The sequence below is a fragment of the Arachis duranensis genome, chromosome 2, assembly GCF_000817695.3.
Source record: "Arachis duranensis cultivar V14167 chromosome 2, aradu.V14167.gnm2.J7QH, whole genome shotgun sequence".
Classification (NCBI taxonomy): Eukaryota; Viridiplantae; Streptophyta; class Magnoliopsida; order Fabales; family Fabaceae; genus Arachis; species Arachis duranensis.
This window is the reverse complement of record NC_029773.3, coordinates 89,493,046-89,508,828: the sequence shown is the minus strand read 5'-3', so window position 1 is coordinate 89,508,828 and position 15,783 is coordinate 89,493,046. Positions and strand designations below refer to the sequence as shown.

The 15,783-nt window shown below is 36.7% G+C and overlaps 4 protein-coding genes and 1 long non-coding RNA gene across 6 annotated transcripts in view; 1 reads left to right on the top strand and 4 right to left on the bottom strand.

Moving 5' to 3' along the window:
- The window catches only part of LOC107475914 (sodium/hydrogen exchanger 1), a 5,776-nt gene extending 1,486 nt beyond the window's left edge, over positions 1-4,290 (top strand). For both annotated transcript variants that reach the window (XM_016095592.3, XM_016095593.3), the window contains exons 4-15: positions 754-851; positions 1,660-1,719; positions 1,829-1,875; positions 1,959-2,153; positions 2,293-2,339; positions 2,510-2,576; positions 2,665-2,765; positions 2,866-2,967; positions 3,057-3,195; positions 3,284-3,346; positions 3,472-3,555; positions 3,790-4,290. In XM_016095592.3, coding sequence (XP_015951078.1) covers positions 754-851; positions 1,660-1,719; positions 1,829-1,875; positions 1,959-2,153; positions 2,293-2,339; positions 2,510-2,576; positions 2,665-2,765; positions 2,866-2,967; positions 3,057-3,195; positions 3,284-3,346; positions 3,472-3,555; positions 3,790-4,062 — 1,276 coding nt within the window. In that variant the 3' untranslated portion in view covers positions 4,063-4,290. The remainder of the gene's footprint in view (positions 1-753; positions 852-1,659; positions 1,720-1,828; positions 1,876-1,958; positions 2,154-2,292; positions 2,340-2,509; positions 2,577-2,664; positions 2,766-2,865; positions 2,968-3,056; positions 3,196-3,283; positions 3,347-3,471; positions 3,556-3,789) is intronic.
- Positions 4,291-5,093: 803 nt separating this feature from the next.
- Positions 5,094-6,282, bottom strand: LOC110278065 (uncharacterized). Its single transcript, XR_002371154.2, has 2 exons — positions 5,624-6,282; positions 5,094-5,464 (listed from the first exon to the last, which is right to left on the bottom strand). It is a non-coding gene; the product is annotated as an uncharacterized LOC110278065 (long non-coding RNA).
- Positions 6,283-7,165: 883 nt separating this feature from the next.
- On the bottom strand, positions 7,166-8,220 carry LOC110278064 (multiple organellar RNA editing factor 3, mitochondrial). Its single transcript, XM_021135971.2, has 3 exons — positions 8,140-8,220; positions 7,748-7,812; positions 7,166-7,633 (listed from the first exon to the last, which is right to left on the bottom strand). The coding sequence occupies exons 1-3, from the start codon at positions 8,174-8,176 to the stop codon at positions 7,400-7,402; spliced, it is 336 nt and encodes a 111-aa protein (XP_020991630.1). The 5' UTR covers positions 8,177-8,220; the 3' UTR covers positions 7,166-7,399.
- On the bottom strand, positions 7,166-12,699 carry LOC107475913 (TATA box-binding protein-associated factor RNA polymerase I subunit B). Its single transcript, XM_021135969.2, has 6 exons — positions 12,524-12,699; positions 10,959-11,657; positions 9,460-10,254; positions 9,206-9,339; positions 7,717-8,863; positions 7,166-7,632 (listed from the first exon to the last, which is right to left on the bottom strand). Exons 2-5 carry the CDS (start codon positions 11,599-11,601, stop codon positions 8,210-8,212), a joined length of 2,226 nt encoding a protein of 741 aa, XP_020991628.1. The 5' UTR covers positions 11,602-11,657; positions 12,524-12,699; the 3' UTR covers positions 7,166-7,632; positions 7,717-8,209.
- Positions 12,700-13,859: 1,160 nt separating this feature from the next.
- On the bottom strand, positions 13,860-15,501 carry LOC107475912 (uncharacterized). The gene is made up of 2 exons (XM_016095587.3): positions 15,143-15,501; positions 13,860-14,531 (listed from the first exon to the last, which is right to left on the bottom strand). Exons 1-2 carry the CDS (start codon positions 15,462-15,464, stop codon positions 13,999-14,001), a joined length of 855 nt encoding a protein of 284 aa, XP_015951073.1. The 5' UTR covers positions 15,465-15,501; the 3' UTR covers positions 13,860-13,998.
- Between the last annotated feature and the right edge of the window lie 282 nt (positions 15,502-15,783).

Below are 15,783 nucleotides of genomic sequence, written 5' to 3'. Positions count from 1 at the left end.
AGTTATTTATTTTATTAACATATACATTTATTTTTTAATACTCAAAACTTTTTTTTTTAATTTTTTTCGAAGCCAATAAACCCCCATATGTTCCAAATTGTTACAAATTATAATTTTTGTTTCAAAACCAATATAAACTGCACTAGTTACCCCTGTATCTTCCTTCATGTTTTTTTTTATTTTGTAAATATTAGTTAAAGAATGCAAGTTTTGGTTTTTATTGAAGCTAAAGGAAGAGTAGTTATCACAAATTTATTTTTTTTTTTCCTTTTCCTAAAATTTAAGCAAGCGTACATTTTTAAAGTATCACTAATAAAATTCAATCATATGAACTTACTAATTGAGAAGAAATTGGACTAGGAAATGGATGCAAAATAAAAACAATGGTTGGTTTTATTTTATTTTATTTTTTCCTTTCTCTCTTCTTTCATTTCAATGTTAGTGTTTCAAAACTGTTATATTAAATTATTGTATTTATCATATAACTTCTAAAGATAAATTGATCAATGATTAATTATTTATTCTTTAATTACTTTTCATTGAATTGATGAAATGAAGAAATTTATTACATGTCAATATGCCGAAAATAAAACAAATTTTTGTTAAATAACTATTGATTTTTTATTCATAATTCTCTTGCTGTTATTTGTGAACTTGTAGCAGTAGAAAGGTTGTCAATATAGGTTATTTAATATAGGTTATTTTCTGGCTTCTCTTGCTCACAATTCTCCGTTTCTGTTATGTTTTTATCAGGTTTCAAGTGAAAAAGAAACAATTCTTTCGGAACTTTTTGGCCATTATTTTGTATGGTGTTATTGGAAGTTTAATATCATTTCTCATCGTATCTCTTGGTATGTTCAGACAGACCTTCTTTGCGTAAATATCCTAAGCATACCATGACATGCATAAGAATTTTTCATTTTGAATTTTCTGTAAATGTGTCTAACTTTCAATGGGTAAAAGTATTTACATTAAATTTATTTAGCAGTCCAATTACCACTGTAAAAAGAGATTTTTCTTTTGTAGTTCATGATGGTACCCTTTTGTTTTAAGCATGTTTCTCTGTTTATAAAAAATGGGTCTCATGTATACGTGGATGGGTGGAAATGGGAAAGGATTTGATAAGCTAACGAGGATAGAGCAATGAATGGGAAATGAAGGAAAGGAACAATACTGTGCTGTTGTGATTTTGTTAATAACACAAATGAATGTCATCAAATTAAGTGTAGCGAAATCTTTATAGAAATTTCATATTCCTTGGGGCTTTCATACTTTTTTAATGTATGTGTAGGTGGGTTGTTTTTCTTTTGTTTGTATGATTGGTTTATTTTGTATGAACTCTGTATGTTACTCTACTTAACAAAAAAAAAACTTTTGTCTTTTACAGATTTTGATGATACTACTTAATTTCTAAACTATCATGTATGGTGTTTTCCCCCATCCATGTAGTATTGTCTTCTGGATAGAAATCTAGCAGAATAATGCCAACTTTGACTTGTACTGTGATAAAAAAAAATATTTTTCCACTTACTTTTTTCAGTTAGAAAAGTTTCTTATTACTTCTAGAGCAGTTATGTGTATTATGTGTGGACATGTTATGTCTTTTTAATTTACCATGGTCCTCCTAACTATTTATAGCACTATAAATTTATGATTCAGGTTCCTTACAGTTGTTCAAAACATTGGATCTGGATTTGATGGGCTTGGCAGATTATTTTGGTAATTTCTTACCTTATGAGTCCTATAACATGACATCAAGTGAGAGTTTATAAATTATAATTGTTTTACATTCTTGTCTACTGCTAAACTGTTTGTTCTCTATCTGTAGCACTCGGAGCTGTATTCTCAGCGACAGATTCTGTGTGCACATTACAGGTGAGTGTGTGTAAAGGAAAAGATACTTAGTTATAAAACCGGCGGAGGAAAGCCGATGCTTAGTTTTCATTCTTATGTTGCAGGTGCTTAATCAGGAAGAGACACCTCTCCTATATAGTCTAGTTTTCGGTGAAGGCGTGGTCAATGATGCAACTTCCGTGGTTCTTTTTAACGCAATCCAGAAATTCGACCTCTCACATATCACCTCAGTCAATGTCTTGCAGTTCATCGGCAATTTCTTTTATTTATTCCTGACAAGCACTTTCCTGGGAGTAGTGGTATGCTCCTCTCCTCTGCATATTTGTCTGCTTATAATCTGTGTTCCCTATCGTCTATCGACATTATCGAGTCTCTATCGCATAAAACATGCTTGCTTGTAATGATCTTTATTTTTGTACCATATATCATTTTTTTCAGGTTGGCTTGCTCAGTGCTTACATTATAAAGAAGTTGTACTTTGGCAGGTACATCGTGCTAGAACTCTCTATTGATATCTTTTTCATATCGGTCTGTTAGATTGTCATATTGTATAGAATATAAATATCCTTTATTATTATTAATAATAATAATATTATTATTATTTGGCTGTAGTTGAATCTGATCTTAGTTTCTTGTGGTTGGTACTTGGTATCAGGCATTCAACTGACAGAGAAATCGCGCTTATGATCCTGATGGCTTACTTCTCTTATATGTTGGCTGAAGTAAGTGTTTCTTAAGCTACATGTATATTTCTTAATGTGTTTACATGTTCCTGTTCTAACTAAAATGTTGACAACTTTTATCTTCCAGCTTCTTGATTTGAGTGGGATCCTTACTGTGTTCTTTTGTGGGATTGTCATGTCCCACTATACCTGGCATAATGTTACCGAAAGTTCTAGGATCACAAGCAGGTAATATAAGCTACCATGCATTTTGTCGAGTTCTCCAGTATGCGAATATAGTTATTGTCATGTCATCGTCCTTCTAATGTTGTTAATCCATATCTGATAGGCATGCTTTTGCAACCTTTTCTTTCGTGTCCGAGATTTTCATCTTCTTGTATGTTGGTATGGATGCCTTGGACATGGAGAAGTGGAGATTCGCCAGCAATAGGTATTGATCAGATACACTCATCATCTTTACATATTGGCATAAATTTAAAAAAAAAAAGTTTATATTGATTTGATTTTTGTTTCATGCAGTCCATGGACATTACTTGGGGCCTGTGGAATACTGCTTTGCTTGGTTCTGCTCGGAAGGGCCGCTTTCGTGTTCCCCCTTTCATTCATAGCTAATTTGTTCAGGAAATCCAAGGCTGATAAGATTGCATTCAAGCAGCAGGTAAGTGTATTGTATTTGTTTCAAGTAAGTGTTTCATTACCTTGAATTGCAAGCTAAGTCTTAAATCACTTGTGCATGTTTCAAACAGGTTGTAATATGGTGGGCCGGGCTCATGCGAGGCGCTGTATCCATTGCACTTGCATATAATAAGGTATAAGAATGATCATATTATGTGCACGGATTCATCAAATTACAAGAGTCGCTGCTATTTTTTTGTGAATTCGATTTGGGATGGTGTAATTATTTGCTAAACGAGGTTTGCTTTTGCGTGTTCAGTTTACTAGAAAGGGGCATACTCAACTGCAAGGGAATGCTATCATGATCACCAGCACCATCACAGTTGTTCTATTCACTAATGTGGTAAGAATCCTTCAAAGTATTTGTGTCTATACTCGATTGTTATGAATCTCGTGAGAGCAATACCTGAGAAAGAGTCGCACATCGGGGGCCAACATCCGAAGAAGAAAAGCCTTATAGAGCTAGCCGAAAAGGGCTACCTATGGAGGGTTCTAACCAGAAGAAGATATTAATAGATAACTTTCAATATATTTCTTGTGATTTTTAATCTGAATATTGTTTTATTGATGAATTCAGGTGGGTGGATTACTAACCAAGCCTCTGATAAGGTCATTGCTTGTTGGGAACTCGATGTCATCTGACTCATTTTCTTCCAAGACACTGCCACTTCTCTCAAGTAGACAAGAATCAGAATCCAACATAGATACCGGCAACCCCATCGATTCAAGCCAAGTTGTCCACCATTATTGGAGAAGGTTCGACGACAGGTTCATGCGTCCGATGTTCGGAGGCAGAGGGTTTGTACCTGTCGTTCCAAGTTCACCTACAGAAGGTAGTAGTCTACATTAGTATCTGCTAAAAGAAAAAAGATTTTTTGGTGTGTTAGACGTACATACATGGTAATGGTGCTGCTGACTACTTTGTCACATAGGAATTAGGAAGAAAAGTTAGTTGCTTTACTAAGTTTTTTGTTCTGTTTTGTTTTTTTGTTTTTTTTTGTTTTTTTTTGTTTTTTTCACGGAGAGGAATATGTATATCGATATATAAGTACACTTTGTATTTTTGCAAAAGCGAAAAAAAAGTCAATGTAACTTCTTTTATTATCTTTTTAAGGACATCACATGCTCTTAATTGTGCTCTTCATGCCTCCCAAAAAAGGAGGATTTTTTTTCTATGTAATGGATATTGGTATTACTATTATTTCCCTATTCATATATGTTAGTGTTAATCTAGTTGTTTCCAAATCAAAGAGATTGTGACAAGTTTAGGATTTAAATTTTGTTTGTATTGGTGAATTAATAAATAATAATTATAATTTTTACCTAATCTAAGTTATTATATTCAAATTTGAATGGTGTCTTGTTATACTAATAAAAAATCTTATTTAAATTCAGAAGACCCATTTTTCATTGTTTATTGGTCTAACCGGTCCAACCGTAATTCAACCGGAAAAATCGTTTTAAAATAAAATAATAAATAAATTATAAATATACATACTAAAATATAATTATAGTCTAATATAAATATTAAAGTATCTTCCAAATTTAAAACACTACATGAAATGTCATAAATCAAAACCACATGATCTTATCAAAATACAAACTCAAGTTTTTTTTTTAAACAATTCACAACCCTAATTCTCTATGATTTCTTTTGGAAAAATAAAATCCCATCCAAGAAGAAAATCATAGCTGTAAGTAATTGACAATATTTGTCAAACTCAGCACCAAGACATAGAACAACTACATATATAGAACAGTACCAAACAATCCAATTTTCAATTCTATGAATCATAAACAAAAAGGTGTCTAAAATATCCATAGAATCAATCAAATTCAGCGTTAAAATTATCAAAAACCAAATTTTGCAGTTAAACAGAATAAAGTAGAGATGGGATTTATACTCAAATTCTCCTTAATCTTAAACCATGTCTCAGCACATACTTTGTGAGCAGCAACAAAATCATCTTTACAAGCACAACCCAATTCAATTGGAACACCAGACTCAGAACTATCACTCTCCAAACCTATGTGACAAATTCTACAATCCCTCTCCACTTTGTAATTAGTACACCAGACTCATGAAACGCACTATTTAGAATCTGCATACCAATTTCAGGAAATGCATAATTGGCACAATTTATCAAGCATAGCAAAGCTAAGTTCTCAAAGAAAAAGAAGACACAAAACAGGCATACCCCACGTTCACCACTTAGTTTCAAAAGATTCAAGCCTAAAGACCCCATCACCTTCTGCAGATGAATTATCAGAATCATTAACAATGGAGTAATTCACAGCAAAAACAGCAAGATTCACAGATTAATTAACACTTATTCAACAATTATTCAACCCATAACAAGTTCACAAATTAACTAACAACAATTATTCAATAATTATTATTTAAAAAATACCTAGAAGCTAAAAGCCCTAGAACAGAGCAGAGCAGATCCTGAGCAAGAGGGGGACAAGGGTACGACCGAAGGGATGACAGGTGGAACAGAGATAGCGCCGGCGACGATGGAACAGAGCTGAGCGACGGAAAAAGGAGGCAAGCCCGGCGACGATGGAACCGAGCTGCGCAACGGTGCTTTCAAAGCTGAAACAGTAGCTGCACGATGGTGGAAAAGAGCTGCACGATAACGACGGTGGCTTCGAAGCTCGTTTCGGCGACGGCGGCGGGAGATGGACGGAGGTGAGGGAATGAGATCGATGACGTGAGAGGAAGGAGGAGCTCGAGGGTGATGGAGGGATGGGTTCGCGTTTAGCCTTTGTGTGGAGCTAAGGTTGCTGGGTTGGGAAATTGGCTAGGGGCTAGGGCATCCCAGCAAAACGATAGCGTTTTGCAAAATTTAAAAAACCGGCCGGTCACGTACATTTGAAGAAAGTTCTTTGGACTCTTGAGAGTTTTATACCTGAGAGATTTGAAGAAAGTTCTTTGGACTTCAAAGGGAATAATTTTGAGTATTTACCATTTGGGGCAGGAAGAAGAATATGCCCTAGCATGACTTTTGGTGTTGCCAGCGTTACACTTCCTTTGACTCTCTTACTTTACCATTTCAATTGGGAACTCCCCAATAGGATGAAGCCTGAGGATGTGGCATGACTGAACTCGCTGAAACCATTATTTCTTCCTATACAGTACTTTTTCAACATTCATATTTAATACAATTCAAACCTTATTCAATCAATTTTATGGAATTATATTTCAAATGCTTTGAGTTACTATTTATATAATTTCTGCATCTACATACAACACGAAAATAGTCTAATCTTTTTCATGTATCCTTTTTCCTTTACTAAAATGCTTACAATTTATTTTATATTTTACAAATACTTTTACAATTAAAAAGATCATCCATCTTTTTCTAACATCAGATTAAATAACTAACAATTCTTTACATATACGTTATTTTAATCTGCATATGTGTCGCCCGCGCATCGCGCGGGTATCTTGCTAGTTAATATATAATAGTTCATAACTATTTCTTTTATGTCATTTTTTAATTATACGGGTGTGGTTGGTCATAAAGTTCCAATTTGAACTGACACTTCTTAAACTTGTTTTGCTAGTCATTTTACCGTAGACATTCGAAATAAACAATCTTCAATTACGTCATTCCAAGCCCAAGCTCGGAGGAAATTATTGAAGCAAATATCTGGGAATCCTTGGCTCCGGTATTATCTAATCGTGCTTAATTGTTGGTTATAGACTTGGCCAGCTGCTAGTAACAAAACTTGAAACAAAATAAACAAAGAACTCCTCTTAGTCATAATCAAAACTCACCAAGATACATATACACTTGGATTTCACACTTGACCAGATAAAAAGGCTACAGACACAAATATGTAAAACAATCAGTATCCCAAAAGGCGAACTGCTTTGGCTCTGGCAAAAAAATAACCAGATTACTAAGGATCCATGCTGCGAGAATTTGAATACTAAGATAAGTACAATCAACCAAAAGTTTATCAATTTAATAGTAAACGATCTGAATTGGATATCACATCATCATAATGATACTAAAGATTCTAATCATATGATGTCCAAGTTCAGGCAGAGTCATTTCCAAATAAAAAACCATGGGACATACAATGCCTTCAGATTCAGAACTTAAATCAGAATTCTCCACTACAACTACTAAGTTCTCTTAGTTATATGGGGGAAATTTGTCAAGCAGAGATCATGTTTAACATTTTGGTCCACCAGAAGGAGAGTTTTGACTGTTCATTGGAGTCGATTGCTGCATAGGTCCTCCCTGACTTTGGTTCCATTCCTGTCTTTGAACAGGGTCTCTCCTTTCAACCTGCATTGTTTCACGACGCCTGTCATGCCGTGGCCGAGGTCTGCTCCTAGTTGGTTGCCTCTCAGAATATCTATACTGCGGCCTTGGAATCACTTTCCCATCAACAAATAAGTCACCTGAAAATTCATGTTACATGATCAAAACAACCAATAATTAAAAAAAAAGAAAAGAAAGAAAGAATGATCAAACAATCAAATTACATGTTGATTATGTCAGGGTCCAAAACCCAGCCCCATAGTCCTTGTTGGGAACATCAAGATATGAATCCGGCAGCACCCAAAGAACTCCAGGTAACTCTATTACGGCAGGAAAAATAGCAATAGTTAAGCATATTTTACAACACACAATTATACAGAGTGAATTATGGGCAAATAAATGTGAAACACCAATTCTGATTATATATATATAGTATGATACTTGTGCCCTAACTCCAAAAGGTATTTAAACATCACAGAAATAATTTGAGAAGTCTTTTAAATACAAAGCAATTATGATATCAAAAATGCTTTGCAAATCAGAATTTAACACATGCAACCATCTTAAAATCAGAATTTAACAAATCATAAAGTTTATCTACATGACTACATTGATCCTTGATATTCATAATAAACTTCCATCTTAACCTGTTATGTTGAAACCATCAAAATGTGTACGAAGCATTGATTTTTAAACTATAACAAGGAAAAATAATTCTCAAATATCCAAATCTGACAGCCCAGGTACATCATCAGATTCATTTTCAGGGGCCGCATCACTGCAGAACTTGCACGAAATTTTCTCTGGTTTCAACTGCAAGCATTCGTCGATCTGTTCCTCTAACCAAGCAAGTCTTCTTTCGAGCTTCAACACACCAATATGCATAATCCGAACGTCAACTTGTGCGACCCTAGCGCAAGCCCGAAGCAGGATGTAGTAATCAGCATGAGCAACATACTCCAAGGCACCTTCATCTATCTTCCTCACATAGTGAAGATAATTGTGTCGTCTTTTCTTCTTGACAATAGGTGGTATATAGTAGAACCTATTCTCCTCCATGTCTAACTTCATCCGTGCAATGGCTTCCTTGACATGAGGTTTTTCTGAACTGTGCGCATTGGAATCTGATTCATCACGGCCTCTAAAACTCTTTGAGGAATCATTGTCCTTGTCATTGTCCCCATCATCTTTATCCACATTTTCAGGCAAATGATTTTCAAGGCTGGTGGCGTCATTAAGAGATGGCTGATTAGAATGTTCTTTACTTGTCCTCTCCCTCTGAGATGTCCTACCAACCGATGCATTATCCCTCGACCTTGTTTCATTAAGAGACCTGTTAGATTGTTCTCCATGTACTGAAGGCTTAGTATCCTGATATACAAAATATCATTGAATAAGAATTGATTTTAGAAAGAATTATTCACAATGTAGCTAGCAAGCAAGGACAAACAGGTCAAAACACTTTACATTAGATGGTAGATTGACATGAGTTGACAAATGTATTCGCATTTGATGAAAAATAAGTGAGAATAAAAATCTAAGTCCACAGGCATTGCTCATGTCCCGAAGACAAGAGATCATGACCACAGGGGAAACTTCCCCTCTTGATGCACCAAGGGAAAGAAGAAAGAAGTTGAAAGTGCAGGTTACGACATATTTTAATTCTAAAGCTTGTGTGTGCCAAAAGTACAACTCAATCAAGCCTTGAATTACCTTTTCATTCATATAAAAGTTCCATAAGTACTCTATCATCTTTTCTTCTTTGTAATTCCCATATGACGCCTCTGACCCAGCAAAGATAACATCCCTACAGTGTTTGAGATATGTTGACAGGTCTTTTGAATAATCTGTCAATAAAATATTGGGTGTTAGCTAATCTTTGAACTTTTGCTGAAATAAGAGGAAACTAGAATATATACTCATGAAGATTGGCTAAAAACAGATTGATCTGGGTAAATAAAGAGCACCTTGGATATCTGCAAGATCATTATATATTGCTTGAAGGTGTTGGAGAAGTCCTGAAGTGTCTAATTCATTTTCCTGTTGTTTCATTTTGTCTTTATCCGAATCTTCTTCACTAGAATTAGGTCTATCACGGGGGGAAAAAGCTGTACCCTTCTCACCATTGTCTTTGGTATTACCTTTGTTGGACAAACTTTTCTCCCATTCTCCCGAACCATTTATGTTAAACAACATTCTTATTGCTACAACCAGAATTGACATCACACAAACATGAATAGGTAGCTTAAAATGTCTTTCGGATAAGGATAACCACAAATCTGGAGGCATGGCCCATTCATATATGCGGCTTACATGAGGAAGAATCTTTTCAGAAGGAAGAGATAATCTCTGAAGATATCGACGTGCTATTCCAAAGAAATTCACAGGAGGTAACTCCAAGCCTATGAACTGAGCAATTGATGCAGCAAATGTTTCTAGTTTCAGCACCATAAGAACTCGCTGAGGCTTGAACATCACACTTGAACTAATAGGACATGCACTTGATGGCCGTCCAAGACGCTTTTCAATTTCAACAAATGCAGAAATATACGGAATCTTCGCTTCCAGTGTCCCCTTGATTAAGTCAGACGGCAGGACAGGTTCCCTTGCAACATGACATGCCAGAAAAGAAACAGCAAGAGTACAGGATGGTGGAATCCTTTTCTTTAAGGCCCTGAACCATATCATCACGGCACGCTGACCATATAAATTGTAGGGTTCATCTCTGTATTTAGCCCGTGTCTTACGATCTTTGGGTTCTTCTGAAACCAAGTTACCAAGGGAGAAATAAACTCAGTGAATTACAAGAACAGATGACTCAAACAAAAGAAAAGAAAGAAAAGTTCTTTCTATGCAATGGAAAGGAGAAACTATCCTAAACATTAAGTGTATAACTTCATAACCAATCCTTTCGTCCTGTTGTTAAGATAGCAATAATTAAAAATCAACTTTAAGCTTAATGAATGCCAAATTGAGTTGTGACTAATCAAACACAAGATGCTAGGGTGATTAAATTTTTAGCTAACTTAATATCAAGTTTCACTGAACTTCACCAGTAATTAACAAAAAGCATTTAGCCTAGAGCCTTTCAAGACCAACACACAATGACGCACCCGTGGAAGAAAACAAAAATAAACCAAATATCGGAAATCATGTTCAATCTTGACCCTCCCTATATATAGAAATGGATTAGCACGTTCAGAACTAGACCATGCAATGTTTGTGACTTCATGAACATATATGAAAAATCACGAGCCATTAAATTGGCAAATAGCCAAACACCTACGGTGCACAAGTACTGCTACCTTAAACTTCTTAAATTTGTGACTAAATCATTTTATCAAATTGTAATATTCAAAAGTGTATGTGCAGAAATTAAAATAAATAAATAAAAATTGATGCGATGCAATGCAACAAAAGAGGCGTAAAGATGCAAAATAGACGCGAAAATTGATAGTGTTAGGACCTTCTTCATGCTGCATCTCAGAGTCATGGATAACTTGATCAGCCCAATCATCATTGAAGACACCAGTTCCGAACACGAACCTCAACCAAATGGGCTGCATCAACCCGCAAATCAAAGGCGTAACCTTGAACTCCTTAACCAACGCCTCACACTGAAGCTGAACCATAATCTGCAACCCTAACACGTACCTCATCCTAACTTCATTCTGGTAATCCTCAAAGCTCAGAACATTGGCGCCAGCCACGTCAGCAAAATCTTCGGGAACAGAGTGAATATTGCCGAAAAGCGGAGCGTAATTCTCCTCCTCTCTCTTCACCTCGACGGCGTTGCTCCGGCCAGGGGTTTGGTTGTCCTCGTCGTCCAACCCGAGGTTGCGGAGGAGAACCGATTGTGAGTCGTACTGGGAGATTGGTTCCGCTTTGAGTCCGACGGTTGAAGTTCGATAGCGCTGCTGGCTGGCGAGGTATATGCCGGCGGAGGCGCCGCCGCTTTTGTAGAGATCGTTGTCATCGACGGCGGTGTCGACAACATCCTCGGAGCGGGAACCGCAGCGGTTGCAGTAGAAAAATCCGTCATCGCCGTCGACGAGACCGACGTTTCCGCAGGCGTGGCAGGTCAAGGTGTGGGGATCAATATCAGCCATAACATCTGGAGAAGTGAAGTGAAGACCAGCTGTGACTGTGAAGCGCAGGCGCCAAACTAGGTGAAGAGTTCATAGTTCTGGTTCAGTTCATACAAGAATTAAGAATACCTGAATACCTGAAATTTGAAGACTAAAGTAATGGAGGCCCAATAAGAAGCCATCTAATATTTTTTTTATCTTCAATAGCGGGTTCAATGCCAAAAAAGTTCAAATTTGGCCTATTGGAGTATTGGATTGGTAAAAAATAGTTTTTATCAAGGTTGCGAGAACCGAACTGGTCAATGAACCGGTGAAGTAACTGGTTTACTGATTCACTGGTTCGACCGGGATTCGACCGGTTTAATTAAATATTAATTAAAAATTTAATATATAGTTTCAAATATTTAAATTTGATCTTTTCTAACCTAATAAAATTCAAAATTGCACCTAATGTTCTACACCAAAAAAATATTAACAAAATTCAACTACCCACAGGAACTAATTATCACTAATTAGTAATCATCAGAAAATCAGCAACAACATCATCCTCATTTCAGAAAATCAACATTTCAGAATAAGAAAACATCAACAAAATCAATATTATTAACTCAGCAACTCAGAATTAAATCCAGTAACTCAACTAAATCCAACTCCAATTCAGATTTAAACAAAGTTACTAATCATCACTAATCAGTAATCATCGGAAAATCAACAACAAGCCAACAACATATCAGTAACAACATCATCATCATTTTAGAAAATCATTCTAGAATCATAAATCTACAATCAACAGGATTATTCCAGTTTCATAAAACAAGAGACTATGTACTCATTCACAATTTTAGAAATCATGAAAATTTTGATGCCAAATGTAATCATATTTGTCTTAAAATTTTCATAAAAGCTTTCGAGTGAAGTGATTTGCAAATATGAAGATTGGGACCTGCATCAACACTCAGAGAGTCAGAGTGCTTACTGCTTCCCGGCAGCGAGGAGGAAGGGGAGTGACGGCGACGACAAAGGAGACGGCCACACCGGCGAACACAGAGAGAGAGAGAGAGCGCTTGAACAGGGGAGACGGTGACGGCCACAGAGCTTCCAAGCGACGGCGAGGGAGCTTCCTACAACGGCGACACAGCTTCCTAGGACGGTGACGGAGCTTCCTACGACGGCGAGACAGTTCCTGCGACGACGACGGAGCTTCCACGGTGCGACACCGGCGAACAGAGAGAAAGCACGCTCGAGCAGAGGAGATCTAGTGTCTGTGGGTTCCGCGGGGTTGTGGGGCTGCGGTGGTCGCGGTGGGTGCGGCGGCTCCAGTGGTTGTGGTGGGTGCGGCGGCTAGTCTATTAGGGTTTCCATCTGTTCTTTCAATTTTGATTCTTTGAGAAAGAGATGAGAGGAGATGAGTGGGAGTGTTGGACTTTTGGTGGGAGGGGAGGGGGTCTGGGCTTCGGGTAGATGATTCGTTCATTGTTAAACTTCACATAATACAAAGATAATAAGTGAAATATATATATATATATATATATTAGGCTTTCTAAAAAGAAATAGTATATTTGTGTATAATATATCATGTAACTTTTAAGAGGCAATGTAACTTCTTTTATTATCTTTTTAAGGACATCACATACTCTTAATTGTGCTCTTCATGCCTCCCAAAAAAGGAGGATTTTTTTTTTCTATGTAATGGATATTGGTATTACTATTATTTCCCTATTCATATATGTTAGTGTTAATCTAGTTGTTTCCAAATCAAAGAGATTGTGACAAGTTTAGGATTTAAATTTTGTTTGTATTGGTGAATTAATAAATAATAATTATAATTTTTACCTAATCTAAGTTATTATATTCAAATTTGAATGGTGTCTTGTTATACTAATAAAAAATCTTATTTAAATTCAGAAGACCCATTTTTCATTGTCTACACTTTGTAGTTAGTTCTCTAGCGGCTTTCAAATGTAAACTTTTTATAATTCCTTCTGAATTTTATCAACCACCAGTTTCTGAATAAAATTTTGCTTGCATATACATTGTTAAATATAAAAAATAGAAACTGTAGTTCCACGAAAATATAGCTTAACCAAGTGTCGCAACAGATTAGTCATTAACATGTCAGGTTGGAGAATACCATGGGTAACAAAAAAAAATTATTATTTTCATATTTAACTTAAAAGATGGTGGTTGTATAAACCGGAAGTGAAACATGCCCATCAAACGTTACTTATATGATTTTCAATCAAGGCAACCAAGCAAACAACTCTTTTACACTCATCTACTGATTTTGAATCGAAGTTCATTTTAATTTAAAAATAATTAAAAATCTCACAGGATGAAGACAATCACAATACTCTTGCAAAAATTTAGGGAAAAATTCAAGAGGCCGTTCAAAGGAAGAGGCAGAAAACAAACAAGAATCTAGTTTGTCCGGGGGGTAGCCCATTCAACTCTGAGGATGAGATTGTCATATCCATATCCATTGAGCTTGTTAATTGCTCTCTGTGCATCTTCCCTGTTTACAAAGTTAACAAATCCAAATCCTCTGCTCATGCCGGTCTTCTGATCAATAGCAACATAGACTCTGCTCACTGCGCCAAATGGGCGGAACAGTTCCAGCAAATCCGGCTCTCTTGTGTCCTCCGATAAGTTAGTGACCCTCACAGAGTTCTCATCATTCCTGCGCCGCATGTCCGATCCAGTTCTCTCCGCACCAGCTCTCATTCCAGGAGGCACATATGCTCCCTTTGTTGAACCAGGAACAGCAGCTGCAGCATCAGATGTAGGAGGCTTGTCGACAAATCCCTCGGACGGTGGAGCAAGATCCTTGTAGGGGCACCTTGAAGTCCAGTGGTCACCCTTCTTCCCACAAGTCCTACAGACCATAAGAACAGCACCTTTCTGGAACTGACCTAATGAATCACCAGTAGCTTTTGGTTCCTCAGTTTTGGCACCTGTTAACAAGTTGCAAAAGTCAATATTAATTCGAAACCAAAGTACAAAACCCTAGTATAATAACACATACACCTACAGGATGATGCGCATCAACGTAGCTTTGACAAGAGTCTAATAGATACAGGTACAAGATGAATGTAAACTATTAAAGTATTAACTATTAACAATTATCCTCTAGAGCAGAGCACATTCATTCAAATGCCAATACCAGAAGAGAAAAAAATAAATTGAAGAGGGATCAAAACTTCAATTTGACTGCAGGCACAAACAATATGGATTGCACTCTACATCACAATCAACAAAAACAACTATGTCTTGTTCAGTGGGATATGCTAAATGGTAGAAAATCAGAAATACAAAAAAGCCACAGCACCACACATGAAACACATTGTGAAAGAGTAGAAATAACTCTGTTTTCCATTATCCACCAAATTACGCTATACTCACAAGGTCACAGCCCTTATTCATCAGAAAATCATCAATTAACACATCTCGGAAACAATATTTATGTCTGATATTATTGACACTAATCTAAAATTGCACCATTAATCAAATTGCAATATTTTAGGGTTAGATTCCATGACGGAAAATAGAGTGAGAAAATACTGACCTAGGGGCTTAGGGCGCTCGAGGAGGATCTCTTCGGTGGAGACCATGGTGAGCCTGCTACCGACGTCCTCGTGGACGGCGTCGCCGAACTTAGGCCATGAGCGGCGCTCGATGGCGCGCTTGCTGAGGCGAGCGTTAGCGAGCTTACGAGTGCGTGTTGTGGTGGTGATCTTAACCTTGCTGCCGTCGTCGGCGAACTTGTATTCAATGACCTTCTTGATTCCATTCTGGTCGGGGCCTACGACCTGCTTCGGCGGCAGAAGGAAATCGAGATTCTCGTCGTCCTCTTCCAGCTCGCTCCATCTCTGTGTTCTAGAAGCCATTCTTAGGCTCTTCTTCTTCCACTGGATGGCTCTCTTGTTTTCCTCTTTCTTCCTCAGAAGAATAAACCTTAACCTATTAGTTTGGGCCTCGGGTCATGTTACCTTTTTTTCTTGGGCCCATTATTTTGGGCTAGTTTTCCTTTCATCCTTGATAACTGACAAAACTTTGTTGCTACATTTTATTGGTATAGTTTGATGTATATTATATTAATCCAAAAATCACCTAAATTTTGTAGTGATAGGTAAACAAAAAAAAAAAATAAAAGAAGAAATACAAATACCTAGTTTAATTATTAAATAAGAAAGAATAAATGCCAAA

Bases quoted from the DNA above. Each gene is read 5' to 3' on its own strand.
- LOC110278064 (XM_021135971.2), bottom strand. From the start codon at position 8,176: ATGCTTCGTACACATTTTGATGGTTTCAACATAACAG. The intron at 7,813-8,139 runs GTTAAGATGGAA...CTGCCGTAATAG, and splicing joins TGATGGTTTCAACATAACAG to AGTTACCTGGAGTTCTTTGG. The intron at 7,634-7,747 runs GCTGGGTTTTGG...CATGAATTTTCA, and splicing joins TTCCCAACAAGGACTATGGG to GGTGACTTATTTGTTGATGG.
- LOC107475913 (XM_021135969.2), bottom strand. From the start codon at position 11,601: ATGGCTGATATTGATCCCCACACCTTGACCTGCCACGCCTGCGGAAAC. The intron at 10,255-10,958 runs GTCCTAACACTA...ACTTGGTTTCAG, and splicing joins TGAGATGCAGCATGAAGAAG to AAGAACCCAAAGATCGTAAG. The intron at 8,864-9,205 runs GTAATTCAAGGC...TTTGTATATCAG, and splicing joins ACTTTTATATGAATGAAAAG to GATACTAAGCCTTCAGTACA.
- LOC107475912 (XM_016095587.3), bottom strand. From the start codon at position 15,464: ATGGCTTCTAGAACACAGAGATGGAGCGAGCTGGAAGAGGACGACGAG. The intron at 14,532-15,142 runs GTCAGTATTTTC...ACTTGTTAACAG, and splicing joins CGAGCGCCCTAAGCCCCTAG to GTGCCAAAACTGAGGAACCA.